This window comes from Solenopsis invicta, chromosome 14, assembly GCF_016802725.1.
Source record: "Solenopsis invicta isolate M01_SB chromosome 14, UNIL_Sinv_3.0, whole genome shotgun sequence".
Classification (NCBI taxonomy): domain Eukaryota; kingdom Metazoa; phylum Arthropoda; class Insecta; order Hymenoptera; family Formicidae; genus Solenopsis; species Solenopsis invicta.
The window spans coordinates 6389301-6416667 of record NC_052677.1 but is presented as its reverse complement, the minus strand read 5'-3'; the positions used below and the strand labels follow the sequence as shown (position 1 = coordinate 6416667).

The 27367-nt window shown below is 31.1% G+C and overlaps 3 protein-coding genes and 2 long non-coding RNA genes across 5 annotated transcripts; 1 reads left to right on the top strand and 4 right to left on the bottom strand.

The window, feature by feature from the left end:
* Positions 1-7879: 7879 nt before the first annotated feature.
* LOC105202195 (putative fatty acyl-CoA reductase CG5065) lies at positions 7880-15470 on the bottom strand. Its single transcript, XM_039457061.1, has 8 exons — positions 15243-15470; positions 14811-14900; positions 14035-14351; positions 12817-13064; positions 9901-10087; positions 9096-9281; positions 8766-9026; positions 7880-8457 (listed from the first exon to the last, which is right to left on the bottom strand). The coding sequence occupies exons 1-8, from the start codon at positions 15468-15470 to the stop codon at positions 8361-8363; spliced, it is 1614 nt and encodes a 537-aa protein (XP_039312995.1). The 3' UTR covers positions 7880-8360.
* A 2223-nt stretch (positions 15471-17693) lies between these two features.
* LOC120359542 lies at positions 17694-18573 on the bottom strand. The gene is made up of 2 exons (XM_039457418.1): positions 18557-18573; positions 17694-18113 (listed from the first exon to the last, which is right to left on the bottom strand). The coding sequence occupies exon 2, from the start codon at positions 18109-18111 to the stop codon at positions 17743-17745; it is 369 nt and encodes a 122-aa protein (XP_039313352.1). The 5' UTR covers positions 18112-18113; positions 18557-18573; the 3' UTR covers positions 17694-17742.
* Positions 18574-20686: 2113 nt separating this feature from the next.
* LOC120359545 lies at positions 20687-21766 on the top strand. Its single transcript, XR_005576319.1, has 3 exons — positions 20687-21096; positions 21173-21361; positions 21641-21766. It is a non-coding gene; the product is annotated as an uncharacterized LOC120359545 (long non-coding RNA).
* A 3411-nt stretch (positions 21767-25177) lies between these two features.
* On the bottom strand, positions 25178-25936 carry LOC120359595. Its single transcript, XR_005576365.1, has 2 exons — positions 25634-25936; positions 25178-25526 (listed from the first exon to the last, which is right to left on the bottom strand). It is a non-coding gene; the product is annotated as an uncharacterized LOC120359595 (long non-coding RNA).
* Positions 25937-26411: 475 nt separating this feature from the next.
* On the bottom strand, positions 26412-26953 carry LOC120359479. The gene is made up of 2 exons (XM_039457060.1): positions 26702-26953; positions 26412-26613 (listed from the first exon to the last, which is right to left on the bottom strand). The coding sequence occupies exons 1-2, from the start codon at positions 26878-26880 to the stop codon at positions 26412-26414; spliced, it is 381 nt and encodes a 126-aa protein (XP_039312994.1). The 5' UTR covers positions 26881-26953.
* Positions 26954-27367: the final 414 nt, after the last annotated feature.

Here is a 27367-nt window from a genome sequence, read left to right as displayed (position 1 = left end):
ACATAATTAGATGATTTTAGAAACAGTTGCGGCGCATATTCGGTTTCAAAAGGTAAAGTCATCCCTTATGTGTATAGCGGTTTTCAGCTTTTTCCATTATATCTCGGAAATTATTTGAGATATCAAAAAATGTTTTATACAAATTACGTGTCATTTCACGCAATTTCTTGCTTCTGACGTCACGACTTCAATGTGGCCGCGGCGAGTACTCAGGAGCCTTAAGGGGTGAAATCAGTTCTCATGTGTACAGCGATTTTTAGCGCTTTCCCCCTCTATATTTTGAAAACCAGTCAAAATTAAAAAAAATGTTTTATACTAAAGTTTCAAAATAAAATTATAATAAAATTATCTCTATTTATTCACGTCAATAATATTTTTTAGAAAAATTTTTTAAACTATTAAAAATTTTTTAAATAATCATTTTAAAAAATGTTATTAATGTGACTGAATAGAGATAATATTTTTAAATAATGTTGTTAACGTGAATGAATAGAGGTAATTTTACTGTAAATCTTTCGTATAAAACATTTTTTGATATCTCAAATAGTTTCAAATGATTTCACCCCTTGAAACCGAATATGCGCCGCAACTGATAGTTTTTAGAATTATCTAATTATGTTACCTAAATGTATGTAAAGTTTCATTATAATCCGAGATGTGACACCTCCAGAGGTTCCCTTGTGAGTCATTATTTACGTCGTAAGTATTTTTAGACTCAAATGAATTAAAATATAAAATGTGCGTCCAGACAGCACGTAACACTTATAGATATTCATAATTATTCAATACCTACAATGTTTACAATTTGATACACAAACCGCAACAAAACAAGAAACTGCACAAAAGAAGAAACATTCACGGGAGGCCTATATCTAACAGTGAATGCGAAATGATTGATCATGATAATGATTCATAATTATTTATCAATATCTTATTATCAATATTTTCTTTATATTATATAGATATTTTGTACATATTTTGTACATACAATATACATAAAGGAAAAAATTTATAAAAAATCTTTATTCAACACAAAACTATTTATAAAATATTCTATAACCATTTATTTTTCATTTACCACAAATATTGTATTATTGTAGCCTAAGCTAACACAAGTGCATAGCGACAAAAAGCGATTTCGTTGCTATGCATATTAATTTTAAGCAAATACTCGCGCTTCGGAATCGACCGAAAGTGAAAGCAACGGAAAGCGCGGATTGTCTCTCTTTCGAAACTTTCTTTCGAAAGACTCGCAGAAAATGCGGATAATCTTTCGAAGGAAGCTGAACCGCCGCCGATTTGGATTGCAGCCGAGCTGCAATTCAGCATCAGCAATATTGGAAGATAAAAAGGCCTCCGAATCTGGAAACGGCGGAGATACGGCGGGAATCTGGATACGGCGGATAACTTAAACAAGCCGTCTGAGCAGCATCAAGGCCGTGCGTAACATATACGTCGAGCCGCGACGCAATATCATAGAAGATAACGCGCAACGCAGTCCAATATAGCGGGGCACTTAATAATAAGTACTATATGTACACTGGAGTATTAAGAATAAACCAGTTTTATATATTGCGATGAAAAAGTGTGTCTTCATTGGCAACCCGTCTGAACTGCTGTCCCATGAGTTCCAACTCTCTGAGCAAGAGCGAATCCCGAACATAAATATATATATATATATATATATTTTTAGTGCTGTGCTCGCTGCATGTGGGCACAACAGTATTAAATATTTAGTTTATATTATATTCAAATATATGTTGAATAAAAATTTTTTTACTGTATAATAAAAATCTTTATTCAACAAATATTTTACTATATATATATATATATATGTATATATATATATGTAATGTATAGTAAAATGTTTACGGCAAAAGTAAAGAATTTTTGTAATGTATAGTAAAATGTTTACGGCAAAAGTAAAGAATTTTTGCAACAATATTTTATAAATATTTTTATAAATGTTTATTTTTTATTTACAAATATTGTACATTTTATTTATAAAAATTTACTTTATATTTTAATACTATGTGTTAAATAATAACGACACTTATTAAGCAAATTAAGACTCGAAACTCAAATAACATGCATGTCTAAAAGATCCGTCATAAAGATAATGTCTTGTTGACGTCTTTAATACATCCCTAGTAAACGGAAATGCATTAAAATAAATTGATAGTTTTAATTTATTTGAATTCATTAATGCGTATTTTAAATTTTTCTAAAAGTGGATTGAAATGGATTAAACTTCGTGAAAATAAATACATTTCTATTTGATTATTTCTCACACGAATAGCACTGTCAATGCTTCTAAAGGTATTAACATAGATATAAATATTTTCAAAAACTGATACACATATTTATATAAAAATTTTTCTACGATTTAGTTGACTCTTTTGGATTGAAACAATACATTTCCTATTCACAATTTTGTATTGAGTAGCTTTCACGTTTCCTCTTTAAATAAAAATTTTCTTGGATTCAGATGGATTAATCATTTTGAATTCGGATGAATTCATGTTCTCATTATATTATTTTTGGATTAAAATAAATTGAAATGAGCTATTCATCATGTTGAATTTGGATGATATTTATATTCATATTATATTATTTTTAGATTCAAACGGGTACGAAAAATGTAGAGTGCGAATTCGAAAATGTTGAAAGAAATTTATTCCTATAATATCCATTTTAATGTATGTACATGAATTAGTGTTAGGATCAGTATTAGTATTAGTATTGATTAAATTTAATGATCAAATAAAAATATTTAACAAATTTTTGTATATTTTCAGTTTTATTCCCCCATTTCTAATACCACAAATATAAATAATGTATAAATTTATTAAAGAAAGTAAAAATATTTTTAAAAATCTTCATTATGATGGTTAATAATATAGTATTGGAAGTTTGATGAAAAATCTAATTTTTTTTAATTTTTAACGGGTTTTTCAGGTTTTTTTAACTTTCAAGAAAGTTCATTGGCTTTTTAAAGAAAATAATAACATATATTTAACTAAAGTTGAAAAAAGTTAATATATATATATATATGCTAGGCGGCACAAAAGCTGAAAGATGTTGTAAAGACGCCTAAAAAACGTCAAAGAATTCATCTTTATGAATTTTGAACTGTTGTGTTATCAGAGATACTAAGCAATAACATTATCTTCAAAGAGTTACAATAAAAACATTATGGATAAATATATATAAAATACATTAAAAAACAAAAAATAAATATACGTTATTAAAATACCGCATAAAAGGCGACTTTAAGAGAAGACTTTAATTAATGAAAGACTTTAATAATTAAAAAATTTTATAGCGACCAAAGATTTATTGCAGTCCCTCACAGGAAGCGTGACTTGTTAACTTTAAATCACGGTTTTTTTCTTGTTGGCAATAAATATGACTATGAAATAAGATAGATGTATTGATGCACCATGACCTTTACCAAATCCCTGGTGTCATTTAATTTTTTAATACTAACTCACTACATCTTATTTTCGTAACTACATTCCGTAACGCTATATTCCGGTCCGTGTAGACTGGAAATAAAAGGAAGAATAAAAATAACAAAGGTTAGATTACATAACTTTTCGGGATCAAGATATTAATACAATGGACATTAAAAATTAGATAGCATACCATTTACATATCACAAACAGCAATTGTTCGCAAATATAAACAATTTTTCAGAAAAAAACCAAAATTTTTCATTTATTGCTTATATCGTATTGATATTGATTTGGGTATTAATACGATTAGTCTCACTTAAAAAAAAAAAATTAAATTTTTTACTTTTTATATGATTATTTAAACCTTCGATAAATAATTTTAGTTAAATTATAGACATAGAATATGAAGGAAAATATAGAAGTAGCATATTGACTCCTAAATATCTCATTTTACTTATATTTATTACTTATAAGCATTTTGTTAATTATTTTATCGAAAATTCCTAAAAAAAATTTACCAATTTTTTTTTAATACATAATAATTTTGTTAGAAAAAGTATAACAGTAAAAATTAACTTTTGTGATTTTATGACGATGAATATGATGAACGAGCTGCGATAGATTAATCTTTTAAACAATGAATACCCTCGTTATTTGTAAATGCTGAATATTGTGAAGAAGATACTGTTAAAAACTCAATACAATGTATAATGTATTTGATGACACATTAATTTAACACAATACACCGCGAACGCCGCGCTGCCGTGCCGTTCGCTACTTGATTACGTTTTGAACGTTTTCGTATACGAGTATACTGACCTACGCCAAATCTTGACCTATGTATAATAAGTTTAGCTATGCTATTTATAACACAATTCATCATCGGCGTTGAATGAACGGTTAATATGCGGTCGAGCAGCAGCCAAACACTAAATGCCTTTTCGAGAGCCCTCGTGTAAATATAACATGTAAAACAGATTCATTCTTGAAGAAATTAGATAATTAGGTGAGATAATAAAATTGTTATATAATTTAATCTATTACTAATCAATATTTTTAATATCTCTTTGCAGTATTTTAGAGCAATTAATTAGTAAAAAATTTTAATGTACTTGTTTTTTTGTTTACGATACCGTATATCTTTTTTCCGGAGTGAGGATGCTAGCGTAATGTCGTATTAAATCAGCATTCCCACTTTTGATTTTAATTTCCAGCGAATAGGTAAGAGCAATAAATTTGAAACTAGGGCAATAAATTAGCAATAAATGAGTAATTAATTAATGATTGTGCCATATTCCTAATTTTCTTTTAATAATAGGGGTACTAGCTTTACAGAGGTAAAAACTTGGCGTGCCCGGGTTGCATTACAAGTAAAACGCATCAGTCGACACGCATTGTAGGCGACACACGCGAGCATATCGAGTTTTTGCTTCACTATGATCTCGTTGACTTCTTTATTTACTTCTAACCCGTTTTATGCAATTTACATTTTGAATGGATAATGAGTAGTTTAAACTTTTTGTGTTAATACGGATACATTTAACTTTTGTTACATGTACTTTAGATGCGTTTAACTTTATGTAAGTAGTTGTTAATGCATTAAATATTTCAACCCACATAGGCTCCGTCGTGTTTCGGTCAATGTGTCGGTACAGGTTCCAGAATAAAGTTTCTGAAAGAGAAGACGAAGATATCAGGGAGATTAAATGAATGGGGTCTTTTTATGTGAGCCACACCTGGGAAATCTGAAGGGATAAGACCTTCAACAGTCCTTAATTATAATTATTAGGCGGAAAGATGGCCAAAGAGTCGTCGTACACACTACACGCTGCGGTATCTGGAGCAGTCGTCCACCAGCGAGCTATTTTGACAATGTCGAGGAAGTCGCTCGGTCTTGGAGCACGCGTCTTGGCCCCAAAAAATAAGAAAGTAGAAAAATTGATAGTCGAGCAAATACCTCCAGATTTAGAGCGTGCTACCGGCAAGCATGTTGATCTTGGAAGACAGCGGAGAAAACGCCTTACTAATTAACGCATAGTTCCGAAGGATTGGGCAACCAATGTAAGCTGCTGTAGTCTCATACAAGAAGCGAGAAGGGAATGAAGGAAGCATGGGCATCCGGCTGGGTTAATTAATTTAGACAATTTTAATTTGAACTTGCGTTCATTATAAGGATTTAAGATATGTAGAATATGTTACGTAGCCCACCCGTAGCGCGATCTAAATATGTTAGCTTGACCGGTAATAGTCGCCTTTTCAGCATGCATACCGGCCAACAAGTCCCCATCTGAATCTGAGAGCTCCGATTTCGCTCCTTATATAATTCTCGATTATCGATGAGGAGCACCGACAGATGAATTTCCTCAATTCGCGGAAAATTCAGCGCAATAAGTTTTTGCCGCTCCTGGGCTTTTGAATTCCGCACTGCGCCGCACCTCGCGCTCGCTGGTGATCACGGGCGACGTGACTCGCGGGATAACGCGCGTGAGGCGCGATGCAAATTCTAGTTCAATGTTTAATGTATTTGATATTAATGATTTTAGTTTAGAGGATTTATCTCAGTTTTTAGGGGTGTGTGGCGCATGAGCAACATGTAATGGTACATGTAATCATCATGCGATCCATGTAAATTATTAGCTTTTATTAATCAGAAAGAGAGAAAAGTATTATATAGACAATCAATTAAATTTGAATCGGCGGTTTACAATGATAATTTTCAATACCACGGCCGTTCGATCTTTTATTTCAATATAATTTTAATTTAAAGAAAATTTAAAGAAAATTATCTAATTAATTACGTCATTAGTTGTTCGTTACTTATATATGCTCCTTAAAACATTAATATTACTATTCCGGTTCATGACTGTGTTTCAAGTCTGACGAATATGCGGCATGCAGTTTGAATTGAAAATTGTAAAAATTAAAAATTATTATTTGACACCAAGAACCGCTGTGACTGACATAGGCCTTCTATTTTTGCAAAATAATCTTTAATTCGGCGAAAAAAAGTTTGAAAAATATTTAAAAACTTTGAGTGGTAACTTGTAGATTACTAGAACTTGTAGATTAAAAAATGCCTTTTAAAAGTAAAAAAAATATTTTTTCTGAAAATAAAAAGTTGTTTTGTTTTTTATCGGATGTATTATCTTTATTCAAGTTTACGATCTTTCAAAAGTAATAAATTGTTTTTTAAAAAAATTCATTATAATTGCTAAGAGATCCCCCTAAAAAAAAAGGCATCAAAAATCCCTCTTCAATAACTAATTAACTGATTTCCAAACCAAATATTCATTATAAGAACCAAAATTTCATGGTATAATACCGGACTTTGTCAGACTTCAAGGAATTCAGTGCATGGACTTTAAGGAATTCAACAAACTTCTACCGGGTAGAAGAATTTCGTATACCGAAATTCAAAAGTGATTACTCTTGAATTTCGGTATACTTTCGGTTTGACTTTAATATTTTATAACTCGAAAATTATCGCAAAATGATATAAGACTTTTTGGTTTATCTCGATCCCTTCTACCTCATGGTTCATGGACAAGCTTCATACAATGTTCTGGGACACTCTGTATGTTGAATATAATTACATTTAAAAAAATTACATTTTATATTATAAAAGACTCGGTTTTATTAAGCAAACCTTTCCTGTTGTTTATATTAATACTCGTTATATCTCCATCGATCTGAAATTGTAATGAAATGTTTATATGTAATTGTAATACAGGGCAAAAAAAAAGTATGGAAATCTTGAAAAATCTCGAAAATATAAGTTTTACAATAAAATGGTCTATTTACTGATAATACCAATTTGACTTTGGGGAACGTCGCCAAGATCAAGTCAAGATTAAATGGATTCTTTTTCTTAACAGAACGCCTTACTTAAAATTCCAGAATCTAATAGCTGATGTCAAGAGTATTTCAAAACACTACATAAAGTTGATTTGCCTCCAATACTTCCCGAATTACGAGACTCGAATATTAATACCGCCGACGGCGGTTCGATTTCATTTGATTCTACTATATGCCCTTAAGATCTTGATGATTTGCGTCAATAAATAACAGATGAAATTAAAGCAATACTTAATGAAATTTATAAGAATGTAGTCTTAAATTTCTTCAGCGTCGGCGGTATTAACTTTCAAGCCTCATAATTCGGAAAGTAAGAAAAATAAAGCCCTGTTACAGTGTTTTGAAATCTTTACATCAGCTATTAGATTCTGGAATAAAAAATGAGGTATTCCATTTAAAAAAATTCATTTCATTTTGACCTGATCTTGGTGATATTCCCCAAATTGGTATATATACATTTCTTTCAACATGGTAAGTGTTCAACATGGGACTTTGCAAAAAACCGAAAATAAATAAGACGTAAATTAACGACGATGTTATATTTATGTGAAATTATTCATGCTATATTAAATTAACCATTTGTTTGCTTGTTTATTTGGTCTTTGTTACAAATTCTTAATAAAGATTAATCTTTGATGATATCGAATAATAATATAATACATTTTGCAAAGATTAAATAAATTTCGTTTCACAATAACGCCTCTGCTGCCTTCGACGACTGCTCCTTTCCCTTATTCGGACAGTCGGATTGAAAATGCCCCTTCGTCTTGCATGAAAAGTATGTCACCTCCTTTGACCGACATTCCTTAACCGGCATTCCTTAACCCTTCCTTCTACAACCCTTGCACTTCTCTTTCGTCCTCTCCACCGCTTTCTTTCCACTTCTCTGCTCGAGGCTGCGGATATTACATACTTTTGAACATTGGAATATTTTCCCAACGGTGGTATACTTAACTCCTTATACGCATTAAATCTATTGTTAAATTTATATAACAATAAATGTGAAAAATACTATCCTATATCTGATTGTAGTACTAAATTTTGTATTCATGTTTTCCATACTATTGTGCGACATAAGTACTTTAAACTTTCGAATAATGCAACGAAACCGAGTATTTTTGCGCATTGAAGCACCAAGTACAATCTGCAACACACAAATACGATCGATTAATTTCTTGTACAGCGTATGTCCTTCGTGAAAATTTTTCTCAAAACTTTTTTACAAATTAGAACACTTTCCAGAAATACTGAAAAAATATACACAGTTTCTCAAAATTGTTCATATATGTCAATTGCGAAATATTCGAAGCTCTGTATAAGAAATTTGAGAAATTTTAAAATTATAGAAATTCTGAAACACACATAAAAGGTTTCAAAAATTATATGAAAAGTGCTGAGAAAAATTATAACCCTCGTGAAAATTTTCTTATTTTACAAAATTAGAATACTTACTTTTTTAATCGACTTCGAGCATAAGGTAAAGTGTCCAGATTTTCTTTCAAGATATATTTACGGATTCCTAATATGTACCGTTGTAAGTACATGTCCCAATCCATATTTTGAATATTCACTTCAAAGTTTCTACAGCTTTCGTGTGTGCTTGCAAATTCCATCAAAGCAATCATATTATCTACACGCCATATCCACTCATGAGTGGAAAAAAATTCTCCTGTTTGGGCGGAGAGGTCAATCCGCTTGGTTAACTTCAGCATTCTAGAAAGAAATGGTTTATTTATTATTACAAATAAAATTTGTTCATGATTCATTCAAGGAAATACTTACATGGATTTGTGGCTTCGGGCTCTTGATATCAAATCTAGGATGAAGGCAGGCAGAAAATGTAATGTTGCCCTAACAATGGCGTGAATAAATTTGTTTGTTCTGAATGTGAAACCTGGATACCACATCACGTGTTTTGATGGAAATTCTGTAGAGTATTTTTTTATAAGGTATCCAAATTCATTCCATCTAGTAAGAAATATATATACATTTACATAATGTTTGTTATTATCTATGTTAAATTGTCTAGCTGAAGAAATAATATATATTCCCTTTGTCCAGACTATAGGAATATATTAGAATATATATGTATATTATTTAAATATCTTAATCTTAGTTAAAAGAAGTGTAACTTTTCTCAAATTACTTAAGTTAATATAAACAACAAACGGGTAAATTGTAAAGTATTTCCTTTAGTTTCCATCTTCAAGTTACTACTTATTCTAATATAAAAAAATTTTTTGGAATAATAAAAAGTAAAACTAAGTGGTGAAATTTAGAATTAAATCATTTTTATCTCAGCTAAGGTTTATAAATAATTTATTTATAAATCTTATCTAAATCTTATCTAGACTTTTACCTCGATAATTTTAAGTTATCTAAACGCAACGCTGGTCATATGTTCTAGTGAAAAAGATACTCATAATATTTTTAAGTATGTTTCGTATTTTATAAAAATTTTATAAAAATTTCTGAAAAAAATGTCTTATAGTTTTTTTTTCTTCTCTACATGCTTTTCATGTTATATATAGAATATGCATTTATTTATTTAATTGATTTATATTATGTTCAGGTACTGCATACTCACGTAATAGGATGCAATGTGCTGCTGGTACAATTGTAAACCTTGATCCTTTTGGTACGTTGCACAAAATTAGACCAAGATGCGCAGATCATCGTATTAACGACGAAATCAACCGGTACGACGTCTATTTTTAATTTTGCGTTGCACACGATACTTCTAACAGTACCTTGAGCAATCGCCGTCATTATACCTGTCAAACAGATATATGGTAAGATATATGGTACATGTATGTATGCTAACATTAATGTAAAATAAAAGTAGTTAAAATGAAAGTATTTTAATTTGTGACCCAAGCAGCAAATTTTTAAAAATATTTTTTGAAAAACATTTTTAATAATATTAAAAGTAATGGATTAAACTCCTCTTTTTAATTAAGAAAATAGTTTACTTTAATATTTGAAAACAGTTAAACAATGTAGGTTTTTAACAATAAATGTTTTCTAATATTGGTAAGAAAATATTAAACTTTACTGAGTATTACATTTTAAATACACATAAGAACACTGTAATCGAAATACTGTTAATAACAATTTCGCATCGGTTATTTGGCCGAGCTTTTTTCTGCTTTCGATTTTTTTCTTAATTTACAAAAATAATTGATAAAAACCAAATGGAGTTTATTCGGTCTGTAGAAGATCATTGTTATGAATCATATGATTCGAAAGAGTGAGATCGAGTAATAATGTAATTACGTAATAATGAAGAACGTTTGTTTCATTTTTAAAAGATATTTATAGTTAAACATATGTGCGTATATGTGCGTAATACATGTTCGTGCAGTTAAATATAAGTAAATCTTAAAAATAAAATTTTGTAGGCACATGTTGATATTAGAACATATCAAGAGTTTGTATTATAAGATGTAAGAATATTTAGCGCGTACGCCAAGCGATGGCGTGACAAACGTGATTTTTGTAGTAAACCGAACGATCGCGATCGATGCAATGATGACAGACTCGTACTCGTAAATACATTGCTGGGCGCAACTTGTGGTCCATATATTTAATATTATATTGGAGGCATAGTATAATAGAAATTTCTATTTACATATTATACTATTTTAAGCTCTAAATTAGTGTCTTATATAGCACATAATATAAATAGGTAAAAAATCTAAATTTAAAGAACTACATTAATAGCAGTTAAAAATATTAATTAAAAATATTAATAATAAATATTTATTCCTTGTCAATATGCTGTTTGGCAAACTGATCTAACATTTTTGAAAAAATTAAAATATCATTGAGAGTACATTTAGCGACGCTGCACGAGTAATATTAAGTGGATTGTCGAAACCCCCGCTGCGAAAAGTCGGAAGATCCCAGGTTCGACAGACGCATAAAATTAATAAAGTTTATTATTTATACTTATTATAACTATATTTTTTAATCGATAAAGTTCTTTATATATAAATTCTTTTATATTTCCCATTTCCTTCTTGTGACGGGACCTCTGATACCTATTGGATTGTAAAGCTACGTACGCTACTACTAGGTAAAGCACATATGTCTTACTGCGCATGCGTCAGAAATCCCTCAATCTGAGAACACTGCCGCCCGGCGCCGGGCTACAGTCGAATGCGGAGTAACCGCATCGGCATAATGCCGTGAGGCAGTATAGATTTTGAAGTCACGGAAGCTGCACGTGTCATAGCGCGGCGGGGCGGAGTCGAAACAGCTGTTAGTTTCGTTGGTTTCGTTTTCACGCGAAGATAGAGTGGTGATAGTTTGCCGTGAATATAAGAAGTACATACAAGAAGTCTAGTGATCGACAGCGAAGCTTGTATAGAAGTTCGGTAAACCCAGTGAACGCGATTGGAGCATTTCGTGCTATTGTTTGTATAACTATCTTTGTAACCGTAACTGCTGTGCAATAAAGTGCAATTCATTTACATAATATATATCAAGATTAGATTAATTATTTAAAATCCTTGAAAATTCTGACAAAATAACTGTAAGTTTGAATTTTTTGCGAATAAGGATATAAGTTTTTCTAATACATGCAATTTAAATATAAAGACAAGGTTAAAGAGTCATAGTGCAGAAAATCTTTGATATATAATATGCATTGTGCTACTTTTAGTATAATGTGTATTATACATAGAAGGTTTCCCTGCATTAAAATCTCATTAATCTTAAAATTGTACATTAGCGTGCGTAAAATGAAATATCTCTAGGGCAAAATTGTCCAACTGGCAAACTTGCATATTAATCAATGGAATAGTTCATTCATTGCCCCGTTTTTGTCCAATAAATATATTCAGAGTTTATGCATCTTTTGTGCACGTTAACTGAAGGCAAAGCGATAGATCTTGATTGGAATCCCAAATAGTTTTACTTTACTGTTACTAGATGAAAGATAATATCACTGGCCTATAACTGCTCAAAAAATAAAACAAATGAAATTTCTATCGGGGATGTTTAAAACCCCCCGAAAATGACGAAAATGCATAAAATTCGAAATATTTACAAATTGTATGTAAAATCAAACAAGAATTATTATTTCAGCATTAGGCTCTAACTATAACTTATCACAGACTTGTCAATCATCTGTGTTTATCACATAGCGGTGGATGTACTCTTACTCTTTTATTTCAAATAATTTACCGAAATTAAAATCTTTGCCACTACGCAAGGGCTCACGAATATTATTGATTCATTATTTCTTTAAGACACTAATATTGTTTATTACTTTGATTATATTTGTGTTATAATTTTATTTCAATCTTATGGTTAAAGATATTTCTTTCTAATCAAAGAAAAATGTTGTCTATTGCAATAAACAAAAATTTTATCTCATTTACTCTATTTTATAGTTTTCTACGCGTCTTCCTTACTTCCCAAAATAAAACGTGGCTTTTGTATCTGACTTTCAACACTTAAAAAAGAACAAATTCAGTTTAGTTAACTATGACCGTACCTGTAATACCATTGATATTATCAATCCATCCGGGAAATGGATCTTGGTTTGCTGCGCAAATTATGCTCGGCCTTACAATCGCAATCGGTAAATTTTTTCCTTTCTTCATTACTATCTGCTCTGCTAAATTCTTAGTGAATGTATATGTATTGGGATGTTTCCCGATCAATTTCTTTTCTGTAATTTTTATCGTCTCGTCATCCAAATTTTCACACATATGGACCACCGTGTGCGGCTTCACCTCCGTACTGTAACATTAGCAGTATACGAATTGAGCACACTTTAAATAATTTATAAATCGCATCAGAAATCAGGACAAAGTTATAAAATAAATTATTATGTATAATTTAAAGCAAGCTTTCACAGATTTTTCAAAAACTTTTTGCATCGAAAGATAACCTAGGTTGCTTATAAAACACAAATCATATTATATTATTTATTCACATTCCTGTATTAAATAAAAAATATACTCGCAATTTGAATCTCGTATCGTAGCGAGTTGCGAACAAGAAATAGCCGTTGTACTGAATGCACTTATTATTATAGTCCAGATTTCCTTTCGTTCCGCTTATCGGACGTTATATGACGTTATTCTTGAAGAAAAACGCTTTGATTGTATCTACGACCCATATATTTCTATTCTTAACATTTTAATGCATGTATACAGATGTGTCTGTCGATATCGATATGATATTCTCACATCTTTAACGTATGGGGAAAAAAAAAGACAAGTTTGGATAATAGTTTAACACGTTTGTTAATCAAAAGCTTGACACAATAAGCTTTTTGCCGCCAATCCTTTTTGACTCTCTATCGATTAGATCTACATTGACTGTCGAACACTTAACATAAACGAACACTTTATTATTCTTATTAATCTGATACTTTTTCAATTATTTCAAGTAGTTTATGCATTTAATTCATATTTTATATATTTTGTAAAAAAAAATTGCTAACTTGAATAAATTTTGCAATGTGATTGATGTCTTTCATTTTATTTATTTATATATTTAATTTAAATATGTAAAATACTTGAACTTTGATTTGAATATTTATATATTTGTTTAGTCAAGTTGACAACTTCTTTTCTTAGTGTATTAACGCAATGTGGAACGCTTCGAGGTGAAATAATTTGATCTCGAAGATGTGTCCTCGAGATAAAAACGGTCGTATCATACCGTCGGTATGAGTGTCAGACGTGCAACTAGAGGAACTTACGTGTAAATCGATTCCTCAATCTCCAGTCGATCAGCATTACTGTAGGCTGTGCTGACATGAATAACGCTAATAAGGTTTGTCATGCGCCTGCACAAGTCCAACATACGATCGGTGCCCATCACATTCAAATTAACGGCGATTTTCAGCGGCTCGTTGAAACGCACGGTGGCCGCGCTGTGGAACACTATGTTGACTTTATCCAAAAGCATCTTTCTGTCATCGGGTTCGAGTCCCAATTCCGGCAGGCTCACGTCGCCTTTCACGGGGAAGATCTTTTTCAAGGTGTCCGGAAACTCCGATTGTATCCTGTCAAAAACCTGTCACAGAAAAGACACTAATTCCGTTTTGTTTCGCAAAACAGTTTTTGACTGCAGTTCAAATCCATTACAATAAAAACGCTATAAATCACAAGCAAATTAAGGAGAAAAGAGCAATGGACTAAACATAAAAATATTTTCAAACTAGAAAGATATTCGACCGATACGTGTAACATACAATCTAAACAAGAAGGCCTATTCGATCATAGCTGGATCTTAGTGCTTTATGTATACGTGTAATTTTATATATTTTCTCAGACTCAACCAAACTGCGCGCCGTTACTTTCGGTCATATAACACAGTTATAATCGAATAAGAGTTGGTAATGTCACTTTTATTAAATTAAAATTAATTTAATAATACTTGATGCTTACTAGCATCTATATTAACCCTTCCCCCCCTGTAAAAACTGTAAAGAATTTATTGCGAAAAATATCACCTCAGCCAGGGGGTTCGAACCCTCAACCTGGGACTTCTGGGAATCTCCGATACGGGTGTCTTAGCCAACTCGACCACTGACGCTGTGTTGATATTTCTCGCAATAACTGACTATGAGTTAGAACTATGAGTTATAAAAATATTTTGTTTTAAACGAGTTTTTAATTCCTGTACAGTTTTCAACGTGGAAATATGCAAGTAGCAGGAAAATGACTTAATTTAACAGCGCCTTAAAAATTTCCGAAATGCACGGAAATTCGCGTCACGCGATATACATAAATCTAAATTAATTCGATTAGCTGAATCCAATGTAGTTCGACTTGTTCAACTTCCGACGATAACAGACGCGAAAAATATTTCTCTGTTCAGATAGCGGACAAAATTTATTTATGAATATCATTAAATGCGATGTAGAACACGTATATGTATACGAACGGGTTCATTCAGCAGTACCTCGAAACGTTGCTCGATGGATTTATTTCTTTTCGGACGGATCAGAACGAAAATTGCGGCCACGGGACACGAGCGCAGCAGCTTTTCCAGAAGGGCTTTCCCCAAGAAGTCCGTAGCGCCGGTTAAAAGGATCACCGTGCCGGCGAAAAATGCGTCGATCGTACTTCCTCTCGAGTGAGCTTCATCGTGTGCGTGTCCCGAATTAGTTTGTGCGTTCGTCGTACTCATTTTGGAGTCGTTGGATTTCTTCGTTGGATTTCTAGGAATTCAACGAACTTCTACCGAGTTGTATACCGAAATTCATTAGTGGTTACTCTTGAATTTCGTTATACTCTCGGTTTGACTTTAATATTTTATAACTCAAAAATTATCGCAAAATGATATAAAACTTTGTGGTTTATCTCGATCCCTTCTACCTCATGGTGATAAGCTTCATACAATGTTCTAGGACACCCTGTATATTGAACATAATTACATTTAAGAAAATTACATTTTATATTATAAAAGACTCAGTTTTATTAAGCAAACCTTTCCTGTTATTTATATTAATACTCGTTATATCTCCATCGGTCTAAAATTGTGATGAAATGTTTATATTCAATTGTAATACAGGGTGAAAAAAAAGTATGGCAATCCTGAAAAATCTCGAAAATATAAGATTTACAATAAAATGGTCTATTTACTGATAATACCAATTTGACGTTAGGGAATGTCGCCAAGATCAGGTCTAGATTAAATGGATTCTTTTTCTTAATAGAACACTTTACTTTAAATTCCATAATCTAATAGCTGATGTCAAGAGTTTTTCAAAATACTACATAAAATTGATTTGCCTTTAATACTTCCCGAATTACGAGACTTGAATGTTAGTACCGCCGACGATTCCATTTGATTCTACTGTATACTCTTAAAATCTTGATGATTTGCATCAATGAATAACAGAACAATACCTAATCAAATTTATAAGAATGTAGTCTTAAATTTCTTCAGTGTCGGCGGTACTAACTTTTAAGACTTATAATGCGAAAAGTATTTTTAAAAAATAAACTTTGTTATAATGTTTTGGAAAGCTCTTTACATCAGCTATTAGATTTTGGAATAAAAAATGAGGTATTCCATTTTAAAAAATTCATTTGATCTTGACCTGATCATGGTGATATCCCCCAAGGTCAAATTAGTATCATCAACAGACCATTTTATATCTTACAACTTTTATCTGGAACACTTGTAAAACTTATATTTTTCGAGATTTTTTAGGATTTCCATACTTTTTCTTCATCCTGTATATGTTTAATGAATCATATCTCAAAAGTTCTAATTTCTAGATAGGTTTAAACATCGAATATTTTTGGAATAAAAAACCACTGAACAACATCTGCGTGATATAAATATACTTTTATAAATAAAATAGATTTAAACACACAAAATAATACTAACACAAATAATATCAATATACCAATGGAATTAAACATATGTATTTTTTATAGACTGCTGTAAAACTTTATTATATAACGTATGTGTATCTAAGACGGCATATATGTACATATAAAATTATAATTAAAACAGATTTTTAATTTTTTAAAAAAAAGTCTAAAATATCTCTTTTTAAAATTTTATAAAAATCTTAGGATATCAAGATTGCAAATATAAAGTTAAAAGTATCAATACATAACAAATAATATTTAACATTTTATTTACATTACAGTTTACATGCTTTGTTTTCATTGTAATTATTGCGCTCGATGACGAAAAAGATACCTAGCCCTTTACAAATATTTCAAAAGCAGCTAAGACTCTTTTCTCTCAAAATTATATTGAATTAACTTATTTTTGCAAATGAGCACTTTATTTGTATGATACTAAGTGCAATTAATGCAATTGTTGATATATCGGCGACGATTGTTCATCAGTCACACCTTGCGCCGCCAGTTCCGCGAGTGTTCTTTCGAGGTAACTATGGTCGGGATAACCGTGGCCGGACGCAGACGGTCCGAGCTCGATCTTGAGGTGAATCTCGTTCCACGTGACGACGTCCTCGCGACCGGTGGTGACCGATCGACCAATCGTGAAGATCAGCCTACGCTCGAATGCAATCTGCAGTAATCTTAGTACACGGCGACCGAGATTGTTGTCTGGTAGGTAGCACACCCGGGGGAAGCCTACAGCGTAAAACGCCTGACCCGGATTCGGATGTTTGTTACCCTGAATTCCGGATGGAATGCTGGAAAAAATAAAATTAAAATGAATACCGATTTTCGATTATTTTCTGATGATAAATTTATATTTTTCAACTTATTATTCAATTGATTTCAAACTATTAGATTTATTTAAAATTAAATTAGTTTACTCTAAATGTGAAAATTCTTTCCAAATAAAATTATTTCAAAAAACTGTTTATATGTAAACTTTTTTTTAGAAATAGTAAGATTTATATAGGAAAACTTTAAAAACTTATAATTAGAAACCTATAGAAATTACAATTAAAAAACGTAAAAGAATTTTATAGTCTTTCTGATTTATTTAAATTTTTGTGCAAGTTTTTCTCTTTCAAATATTTACTCATAAGTGATTTGTATGATATTGGTGTTCGGGAAGCCCGGTAATGGGCGGTATCCGCGTCCAGTTCATCATGCCCGGCGGTTGATTGCCCCTCTTCTCGCCGTAGATCATACGACAAACTGGGCATGTACATCGGCGGCTGCTGGCAGCTGAGCATTGCATTCAAGCATGTAAAGTGCAGTCTGTGCCTGCAACGCGTTAGTTCAACCGTCAATGGTTTAGGAGCACCCAAGCATACTGGACACGAATCGGAGCCGTCGCTCTCCACCACCTTCACATATTGGGATATCACGTCGGACGTGGCGTCCATTCCTACGAGATTAATTAACATTATCTAATTGTATTAATCATTCTGCGAACGTTCAACACTTTTGGCATTCAAAAAATCTTGAAATTAAAATATATCAACGCATGCAAATATGAAAATAGCTCAAATTTAGATTTATAAATAAATAAGTTATTTTATTATATTTGAAAAATATATAATTTATAGATGATTGAGTAGCTAAAATGAGTAGGACCACTGCACCAGTCGCTGTACAATCACCAATACATGACTGTTTTAAAAAAGCAACTATTAAAATAATGAGATTTTAAAATAATGAATGGAAATTATTTAATACTTTTAGACTTAATTTTTTCATAGAGATTTAATTAAAATATTTTTTATTTATAATAACATTTAAAATGTAATTATGTTGATTTTATTTGTTCATTAACTAATGCTTACTAAATGTATTTTTGTAAGCACGTACCAAGAATGGAATCTGAATCCCGCGTCGTCGTTTTCCATGCTACTGTCCAGTAAATCTACTGGATACTTGGGACTCAAATACGTGGAGACGATGTCTACACGGCCTGCGACCTCTCTTACAACAGCAGCATTTGCGCTACTCTTATAATATAGAGCTCTAGAATAAATCTCTCTCTTTCTCTCTCCCTCTTTCTTTACAATTAGCTCTAGAATAAATCTCTCTCCCTCTCTCGTTTACAATTAGCTTTTTTTAATAAATTATTAATTATTAATTATTAATTATTTACTTTTTTAAAATTCTGTTAATTCTTTTGTCTTTTTCTGTCCTTAAAATTTATTAAAATCTCATAATAAAAACAGAATTTAAAAAATATTATTTTTATTCGACGATTTCTTTAAAAATAAATAACTAAATTTTGTTCTATGATAAAAATAGAAAATTTAAATAATTCTTTATTCACTGTATTCGAATTTGTCTCTCGTTTATTTTGTGTTTAATATGAAATATTAATTAATTCTGATCACATTGCGTATATGCATAATTATGCATAATTCACATCAGCGCATCAAACATATCAATTATCTCAAGTCAAAAGAAAACATTCAATGCGTTAAAAGAAGTTTAAGAATTCAATACGATTAGTACAATCTAAAGAATCCTCAAGACATTCAATGTGTTTTCAATACGCACATCAGTCGAAACGACTTTTCATATAGATTATGCGCTTTGTAACTTGGAACACACTTATATTTCGTTGCTACGTGACGTCAACATTTATATAAACAAACAAATTTTGTTTGTTATTTAAAAAAAGAACTTCATTCCTTATCAAATTCGACGATAAAACACAAAGAGTATAAAGGTTAATAATATACAGAAAATAAGAAAAAAATAAAAATTATAAAAGATTAAAAAGAAGAAAAGAGAGATAAGAAGACAAATATATTATTAAAAGGAGAACAGAATATAAGGACAGAAAAAGACAAAAGAATTAACAGAATTTTAAAAAAAGAAATAATTAATAATTTATAATTTATTAAAAAAAGCTAATTGTAAATGAGAGAAAGAGAGAGGGAGAGAGAAAGAGAGAGATTTATTCTAGAGCTCTATAAGAGTAGCGCAAACGCCGCCCTGTTGTAAGAGCGGTCGCAGGCCGAGTGTAGACATCGTCTCCACGTATTTGAGTCCCAAGTATCCAGTAGATTTACTGGACAGTAGCATGGAAAGCGACGACGCGGAATTCAAAGATTCCATTCTTGGTACGTGCTTACAGAAATACATTTAGTAAGTATTAGTTAATGAACAAATAAAATCAACATAATTACATTTTAAATGTTATTATAAATAAAAAATATTTTAATTAAATCTCTATGAAAAAATTAAGTCTTGTATATATTTTATAATATACAAGATTCATATTTCAGTCTTATAAGTATTATAATATTGTTAGAATATTGTACAAGTATTATTAAAAATTAAAATAACTATTTATAAATTATTTCAATATCCATGTAATATTTTAAAAATGATCTACGAATATTATTTTTGTTTAAAAATAAATATGAATTATTTTACATAAAATATTCATAAACATTAGAATTATTATATTTAATTGCTATATAATATTTCCGATAATTTTTTTTATTGAAATAAATAATATTCTTTCAATATAATATAACATCAAACATTTTATGTATATGTATTTTTTCTCCATAATATGAAAATATTATCCTGTATATAGAATGTATGTACATTTTATATGCATAATTTGAATATACCTTATGGTATATAATATGTATATTGATGTACTTTGTATGTATGTACACCCAAGGACTTTGATTTTGTCTATGGGAAAATTTTCCAAACTAAGAAGTCACCACTTTCTACATACTCGCAGTTCATGATTAATAAAACGACTAGAGCTTATTGGTTGTTACGTTAATCATGAACTGTAAGTACGTAAAAAATGGCAACTTCTTAGTTTGAAAAATTTTCCCATGGACAGAATCAAAGTCCTTGGGTGTACAGTTAGCAGCTAAAAGGTTGCAATACATTTTCTTCGATGGTTTTTGGAATGTAGACTCCCTAACAGCAAAACCATTCATATGTCGACTGTAAGTCGACTTTTCTAAGTCAGGCTTTCAGAGTTGACTGCAAGTCGACTTTGCATAGACGTCTGCAGACGTCTTTCAAAAGTTGACTTTAAGACGTCTAGAAAAAGACATTTTGAAATCGACTCGACTGAGCGCCACTGTAGTGAGCGAGCACCGCTGTCACCGCTGCTGCATGTAGCGCCAAGCGAGAGTCATCAAGTTTCTTGCAAGAGTCAATCCGCGTTGTTGTAATCCTACCCGTCTGTCGGGTCTTGTGCTTATTGAATAAAGACTATTAGCTGCAGCCGTTCGGACATACAAAATTCTCTTGTACTCTCCGCTATTTTTTATTATCCATCGGAGCGTGTGCAGCCATACCGGTCATGTGCGGCGATTGCCATTGTGAGCCGTTGTTGAGGGACAGACGAGTCGTGAAGTAGGACTATAGTATGTATTTTTTTGTAAAACCATATCAATTAGATATAAATCCGAATATTTAAACGATCAATTACGAATATTTTAGTTTTTCGATCAGTGGTGCCGAAGCAGTTAAAAACACTGGAGATATGTGTATCGAGATTTCTCTGCCAAAGCATTTCCAATCCATGGTATTTATGTCGGTGTCGAGGTTGAGTGGCACGAAAACTGGCAGAGTCATAAAGAACTTTACGTGACGGAGAAAAGAAGCTACAACTGAACATATTTACTACAAGTGAGCTTTGTCTTCAAAACAAAAATTAATTTGTTCATTTGAAAAACAACATACGTCAACAACTCTCACTTTTAGAGAATTAAAGATGTCTAGTTTTTACAACTGCAGCACTAAAATTAATTAAAAATTGATATTAATTAAATATTGTTATAGATATTAACATCTTGATTTTGACGCTCAATTAATTTTTTTTTTTATTTAAGTTGAATTATTTTTTAAATGATTGATTCAATTGTTTTTTTAATAATATCACTTTCAATTTGTGCATTCTAATTGCAGAAAAGAACACAAGGAATTAATGTACCAGCAATCAAGATAAACAAATTATCCCTCAATATCTTGAGTAAAACAAAGTGACATTCTTTATCCACTAGAGATTCGAGTTGCAGAATGCAAAATAAAAAAGAATATTTTATCTTTGCAGCATCTACAACAAAGGATCCATTTCTTAAAAAGTTAGCTAAGTTCTATAATTTATATAGAAAGAACATTTTACATTGACATTGTATAAATTTAGAATCTATACATGTATACAGGATATTTAAGGAGAGGTGAGAAATAAAGATTTTTTTTCTTATGTGACGTCCATTAATATAATATAGTTAAAAGTTTTTATTATTATTTTTATTATTATTTTTCTTAACAAATGCATCTGTATACAATAGTAATATTATGCGAGATAATTTTGTATACATTAAGTTATTGTGATATACATATACATACACAAAGTTAAACAAATGCGCACAATACATATACACAGATATACACATTTATATTTGCTTTACATATTATAACAATTTTCTTTTTTTTTTTAAATAAAACGAATCAAACAAGTAAAAAATGTTATAACATATTTTCCCAATTTCAATATTCCTTCCTTTACAACTGCATAGAATGTCTGTAGGATGGCTAACTATAGTCGACTTATAGTTGTCTTCAAATGTATGACTTAAAGACATCTCTAAAAGTCGACTTATAGTTGTCGATTAAAGTGGGACATTGTATGACTTATAGACGTCTTTAAGTCGTCTAAAGTCGATTTATGGACGTCCATTTTCCAGACGTCTAGCAGTTATGGCCGACTCATAGTCGACTTAAAGTCGACTTAAAGTCGACTTTGTGCTGTCCCAAGCAACACAGTTACGTTTAATAAATGTTTAATAAACGTTTAGCCGAAACGTTTTTGTGATGTATAAAAATACGTTTATTAACCGGTCGAAATGTCTCGTATAAAAACGGTATTTTACACTAGTAAAAAAAACGTTAAATAAACGTTGTAAAGTAAACGTTGTTGTAGATATAACGCCTGTGGCCGCACTCTACTCACGAGAAGATCCCCCGCGACGTGGCCACCTAGCGGTGGCGCCAGCACTCACTTGTTAAATCCATTTCAATCCGAAATTACAGGATTTCATAAATTATAATTAAATCGAATTTTAATGCGATGTGACACGCTGAGACGCTGACAATTCTTGTGTGCCATTTTTAAATAAAGAGATATTTTGATGACAATATTATAAATCACAAAAAATTTATATGTAAACTCTCTGAAGATTATTAACTTTTAAATATAATGAAATATCTTATTTATATTATACTTTTTACGTCTTAATTATTATAATTATATAATTACATTTGAAAGAACACGTTTAAAAATTGTCTTATAAAACGTTTTTATAACGTTTATTAAATTGGTACAAAAAACGTCTCAAATTTTAAACGTTTATTTTTCAGTTTATACGTATAAAATTGATTTTCAACGTTTATTAAACGTATTCTTAAACTAACTGTGTTGCTTGGGGTTAGGGCTTGCTCATCGATTGGCGAACGTAATACGTTGGATCCACAGGTATTAATCAATTACGTTCGCCGTTCGATGAGCAAATCTACATTCTAAAAAACCATCGAAGAAAATGTGTTGCAACCTTTTAGCTCCTAACTGTACGTCGCGTAATATAAAATATACATACGTTTCATATACATAATTTGAACATAGATTATAGTATACAATACGTATATTCATTAAGGTATTTTGTATGTATGTACACCATATAATATGAAATGTATATTCATTTCATATACATAATTTGAATATACATTATGGTATATAATATGTATATTCATTCAGGTATTTTATATGTATGTATACCGCATAATATAAAATGCATATACATTTTATATGTATACATAATTTGAATATACACTATCATATATATAATATATATATTTATTAATTTATTTTGTATGTATGTACATCGCATAATATGAAATATATATACATTTTATATATATTATTTAAGTGTACATTATAATACATAATATGTATCCATTAATATATTTCCATTAATTATTTTTTATTAATACGCTATTAATCTTTGTATTAATACGCTGAAGATGACTCCAAATCGTGTCAAAACGTTTGTTTGAATGATTTTGTTATTTCAAGATGAATATATAATTATATGAATATTATTAATTTTGATTACGTATATACGTGGTGCTACCCAAAAGTTCGGGGAATTTGAATGTCTCGTGCGAACTATTGATGGTACGCATGAAAAAATCCGTGTTAAATCGATAGTCGCAGTCTCTCGAAGTTTATTGTTGCCGCTTTTCCAAAATGCTGATTGGTTCTCGCGTTGTGCTTACTTCGTGAGCTGCTGTCATCGCGGAGATTATGTTTTGATAGTTAGTAGACATAACTATTACCAGAGAGGAACCTGGGGGTCGATTGTGTATCATGTAACTAGAGTGAAAATTACAAAAGTGAGCAAATTCACTAGGTATTGACCAATAAAATTATAAATACTCTAGTAAATTTGTTCACTTTTGTCATTTTCACTCTAGTTACATGATACACAATCGACCCCCTGAGAGCGGCCACGGCGGCCTTTTTCCAGTAACGCTTGAAAACTCCCGTACACTAGCGACGCACATCCATTTAGGCCGGAATGGGAACTACATGTCACATCTATTTGCAACTTGCCGTTAAAAACAGTGCCTCGTGAAGGTGGAGGTGGGTTGTTGTCTTTGCTAACATCCATTTTCCCGTCGATAAATCATTTGACGTTATGCGTGTCCGTGCTATGACGTTCTTTTCTGGTTAGATAAAGACGGACAATCTTTGTTCATTCTCTGTTTACATCACCGGTCAGAGAGAGAAAGCATCGCGGTGGCAAACACGGAGCAAGCGGCGATGTTATCTCTATGGATATCCTCCTCTCCACTTCCCTCCCACCGATCTCATTTTCCGTGCTACGTCCTAGCCGTAAAATGTAAAAAGAGGATTTCGGACGATTTTTGGGTAGGGACGTAAAGAGGCCAGAAAGCGCCTCTTTTATAAATTTTTTTATTTTGTTATAATGGAATATGCGCGCATATATGATTGAATTAAAAATGATAATACGCGCGTGTTTAATATTGTATAATAAATAATAATGTAATAAAGATTAGTATGGAATATATATATGAATATCTGAGTATTATTTTTATTTTCTTACAAGCGTGAAAATTATAGATCTGATTTCAATAGAACCTTTCTACAGTTTTTACGAAATGTCACGTAAAGATTAAAATTTGCAAAAAGAAATTAATAAAAAATTATATAATAATACGATATGAGGTATCGAAGCATTGGTTGATAGAGTAACGGATTTTAATAAAATTTTTCTCGATATTAATCTTTTGCTAACGATAAATCTGATGCGTGTCGGCGTGCTACATCCACAACAGGACTAGTTATAAGTTAATATAAATATTATATAAAGGGAAATGTCTTTCTATTCAAGGACATGTATTAAAAAGTGAACAATTATATATATTTTATTAGACAATATTTATTAAAATTTATTGTTTCCATTAATATTAAAAATAGATCCCCTCTTCCACATTCCGCGTCTGGATCCACTTCTCCATCCTCTTCTTCCTTCTCCTCTCCTAATTGAAGATTTACTAAGCGCAACAATATATCCGGAACTATATTGTATAAGACATTGCCTTTTTAAGAAAATTGAATGAAGAATTTCTTCGTATCTCGACGTATCTATTCAGTCTCATCGATGACGCAAATTACAAAATCTGTGCCTTCACGCATATCATTTCTCTCATTATCAGATTTGACAACATACGAATTTATGTCCTACGCACGTTCATATCATCTCGAAGTCTATAAAAATAATCAATATAATAAAAATCAATATAATATAATTATCAATATTAATCCTAAAATATTGATTTTAAATGCTAAAAATTTATGCATAAAAGTTAATTTACTTGCCGTAGATGTATTTCGACCATGGTTCCATCTCATTATAGCGAGATTATTTAATCCGAAGTATATATTTGATCGGATCCCAGGATGCGGCGATCGCTCCAATGTGGTGATTTAAAGTTGCACAGATTATTCGCAAAATTTAGAGCTCATCATCATCATTTTGTTGAGTGCGAGTGAACCTGCAGCCTGTACGTTTTCCGAGATACTGGCATATATCCAATACCAGCGAACTGTAAATAATCGCGCATTCGTTAATTGCAATATTTAATAATCGAGTAAGTTCAAGTTCTTGCAATTTTTAATATTCAAATACATACACAAATTTTATGAGCAAGTCTTCCCCAGTAACCATTTCATATTCGAGTGCGCCATTCACAAACTTCGCTTTGGCGTAGTTCATAGCACTCTCTAAGGCTTCTTCACCATTATCCTGAGCATCGAGGTTTCCTTAGCTCGAGAAATTCGCATCGCGCATTCGAGCTTCTCGAGATTGATGCGTTCGTCAATTTAACTTTAATATCTGGAGTCGAAAACGCAATTTTCTGTTTCTTTCTTTTACCTTGCATCTCTCGTAGTATATTTTTACGCTTTAAATCCTTGTAAATGAACACGTTCAAGTGAATTAACTCTTTGATGGCGTGTTCAATTTTATATAAAGCAATTTGGAGAGCGCAGTACTTGACACATCTGACACTTCGTTCGTTTTTTTATTCATAAAGTGACCCTTCTCGACGATGTTTAATAATAATTCCTTTATCAACTTGTCAGATTGATTCGCTAACTGCAATTAAAATAAAATTCTCTTAGTGCAATGTTTTCATTCCAGTTGCATTTAATTAACACACAATAATCGCACTGACATGATATAACGTTAAGTGCATCTGTGACAAAAGAAATATAAGCATTCTCTTCCGCGCTAATAAAATATCTTATTACTAATGTCAAGATCTCTTTCAATATGTCATGATTGTTAGAATATCTGTATAAGAAAATTTGTTTTTAATTAATAATTTCCCAACAAATTTTGAATTATTTTTTTAATTAATTTCACCACTTTGAAAGCTTACCTTAGAAGTGGTTTTTCGACGTCCTTGCTAGTTTGTTTTTTCTTTAATAACATTCTGCAAATATCTCGCGCTAAAAGAAGATCGTCTTTCTTGTGCAGACCTAATTCTATCTTCATTAACACGTCCAGATTATCGGTCGTTATATTGAAGTTTGCCTGAGTTATTATCGTTATTATCATTAATGCAATTCTGTTATCTATATAATATTGGCGATGTATCTGAATACTTCATGGAGAATTTTTCCCATAATATCTTAACGTATAACATTTATTAAAATATATTTTTAATTGGTTTTTGAAACACTAAATGCTTGAGGAAAAAATATTTTTCAAAATTGCTTTCTGTTCTTTAAAACTTCAACATTTTTCTCAGCCAGCGTAATTGCCTGACTTAAACATCATCAAATTTTTGTGAGCAGTTTGAAAGGGTAGAACAAAAAATAAATTTTCTTCTTCAATATCTGTTAAAAGGTGTTATCAATGGTATACTTTCAAAACAAAATCGAGTTTTTGGTATCATTATATTCAGTAGATTATCCCGGATTCATTGGATTCTCTAATGATATTATAACGCAATCGTGGAGCGCTCCAGTAACGATTGTAATACGAGAGGCGTTCAAAAAACCTTTGATGTTATAACAGACGGATTTTGATGTTATAACAGAAC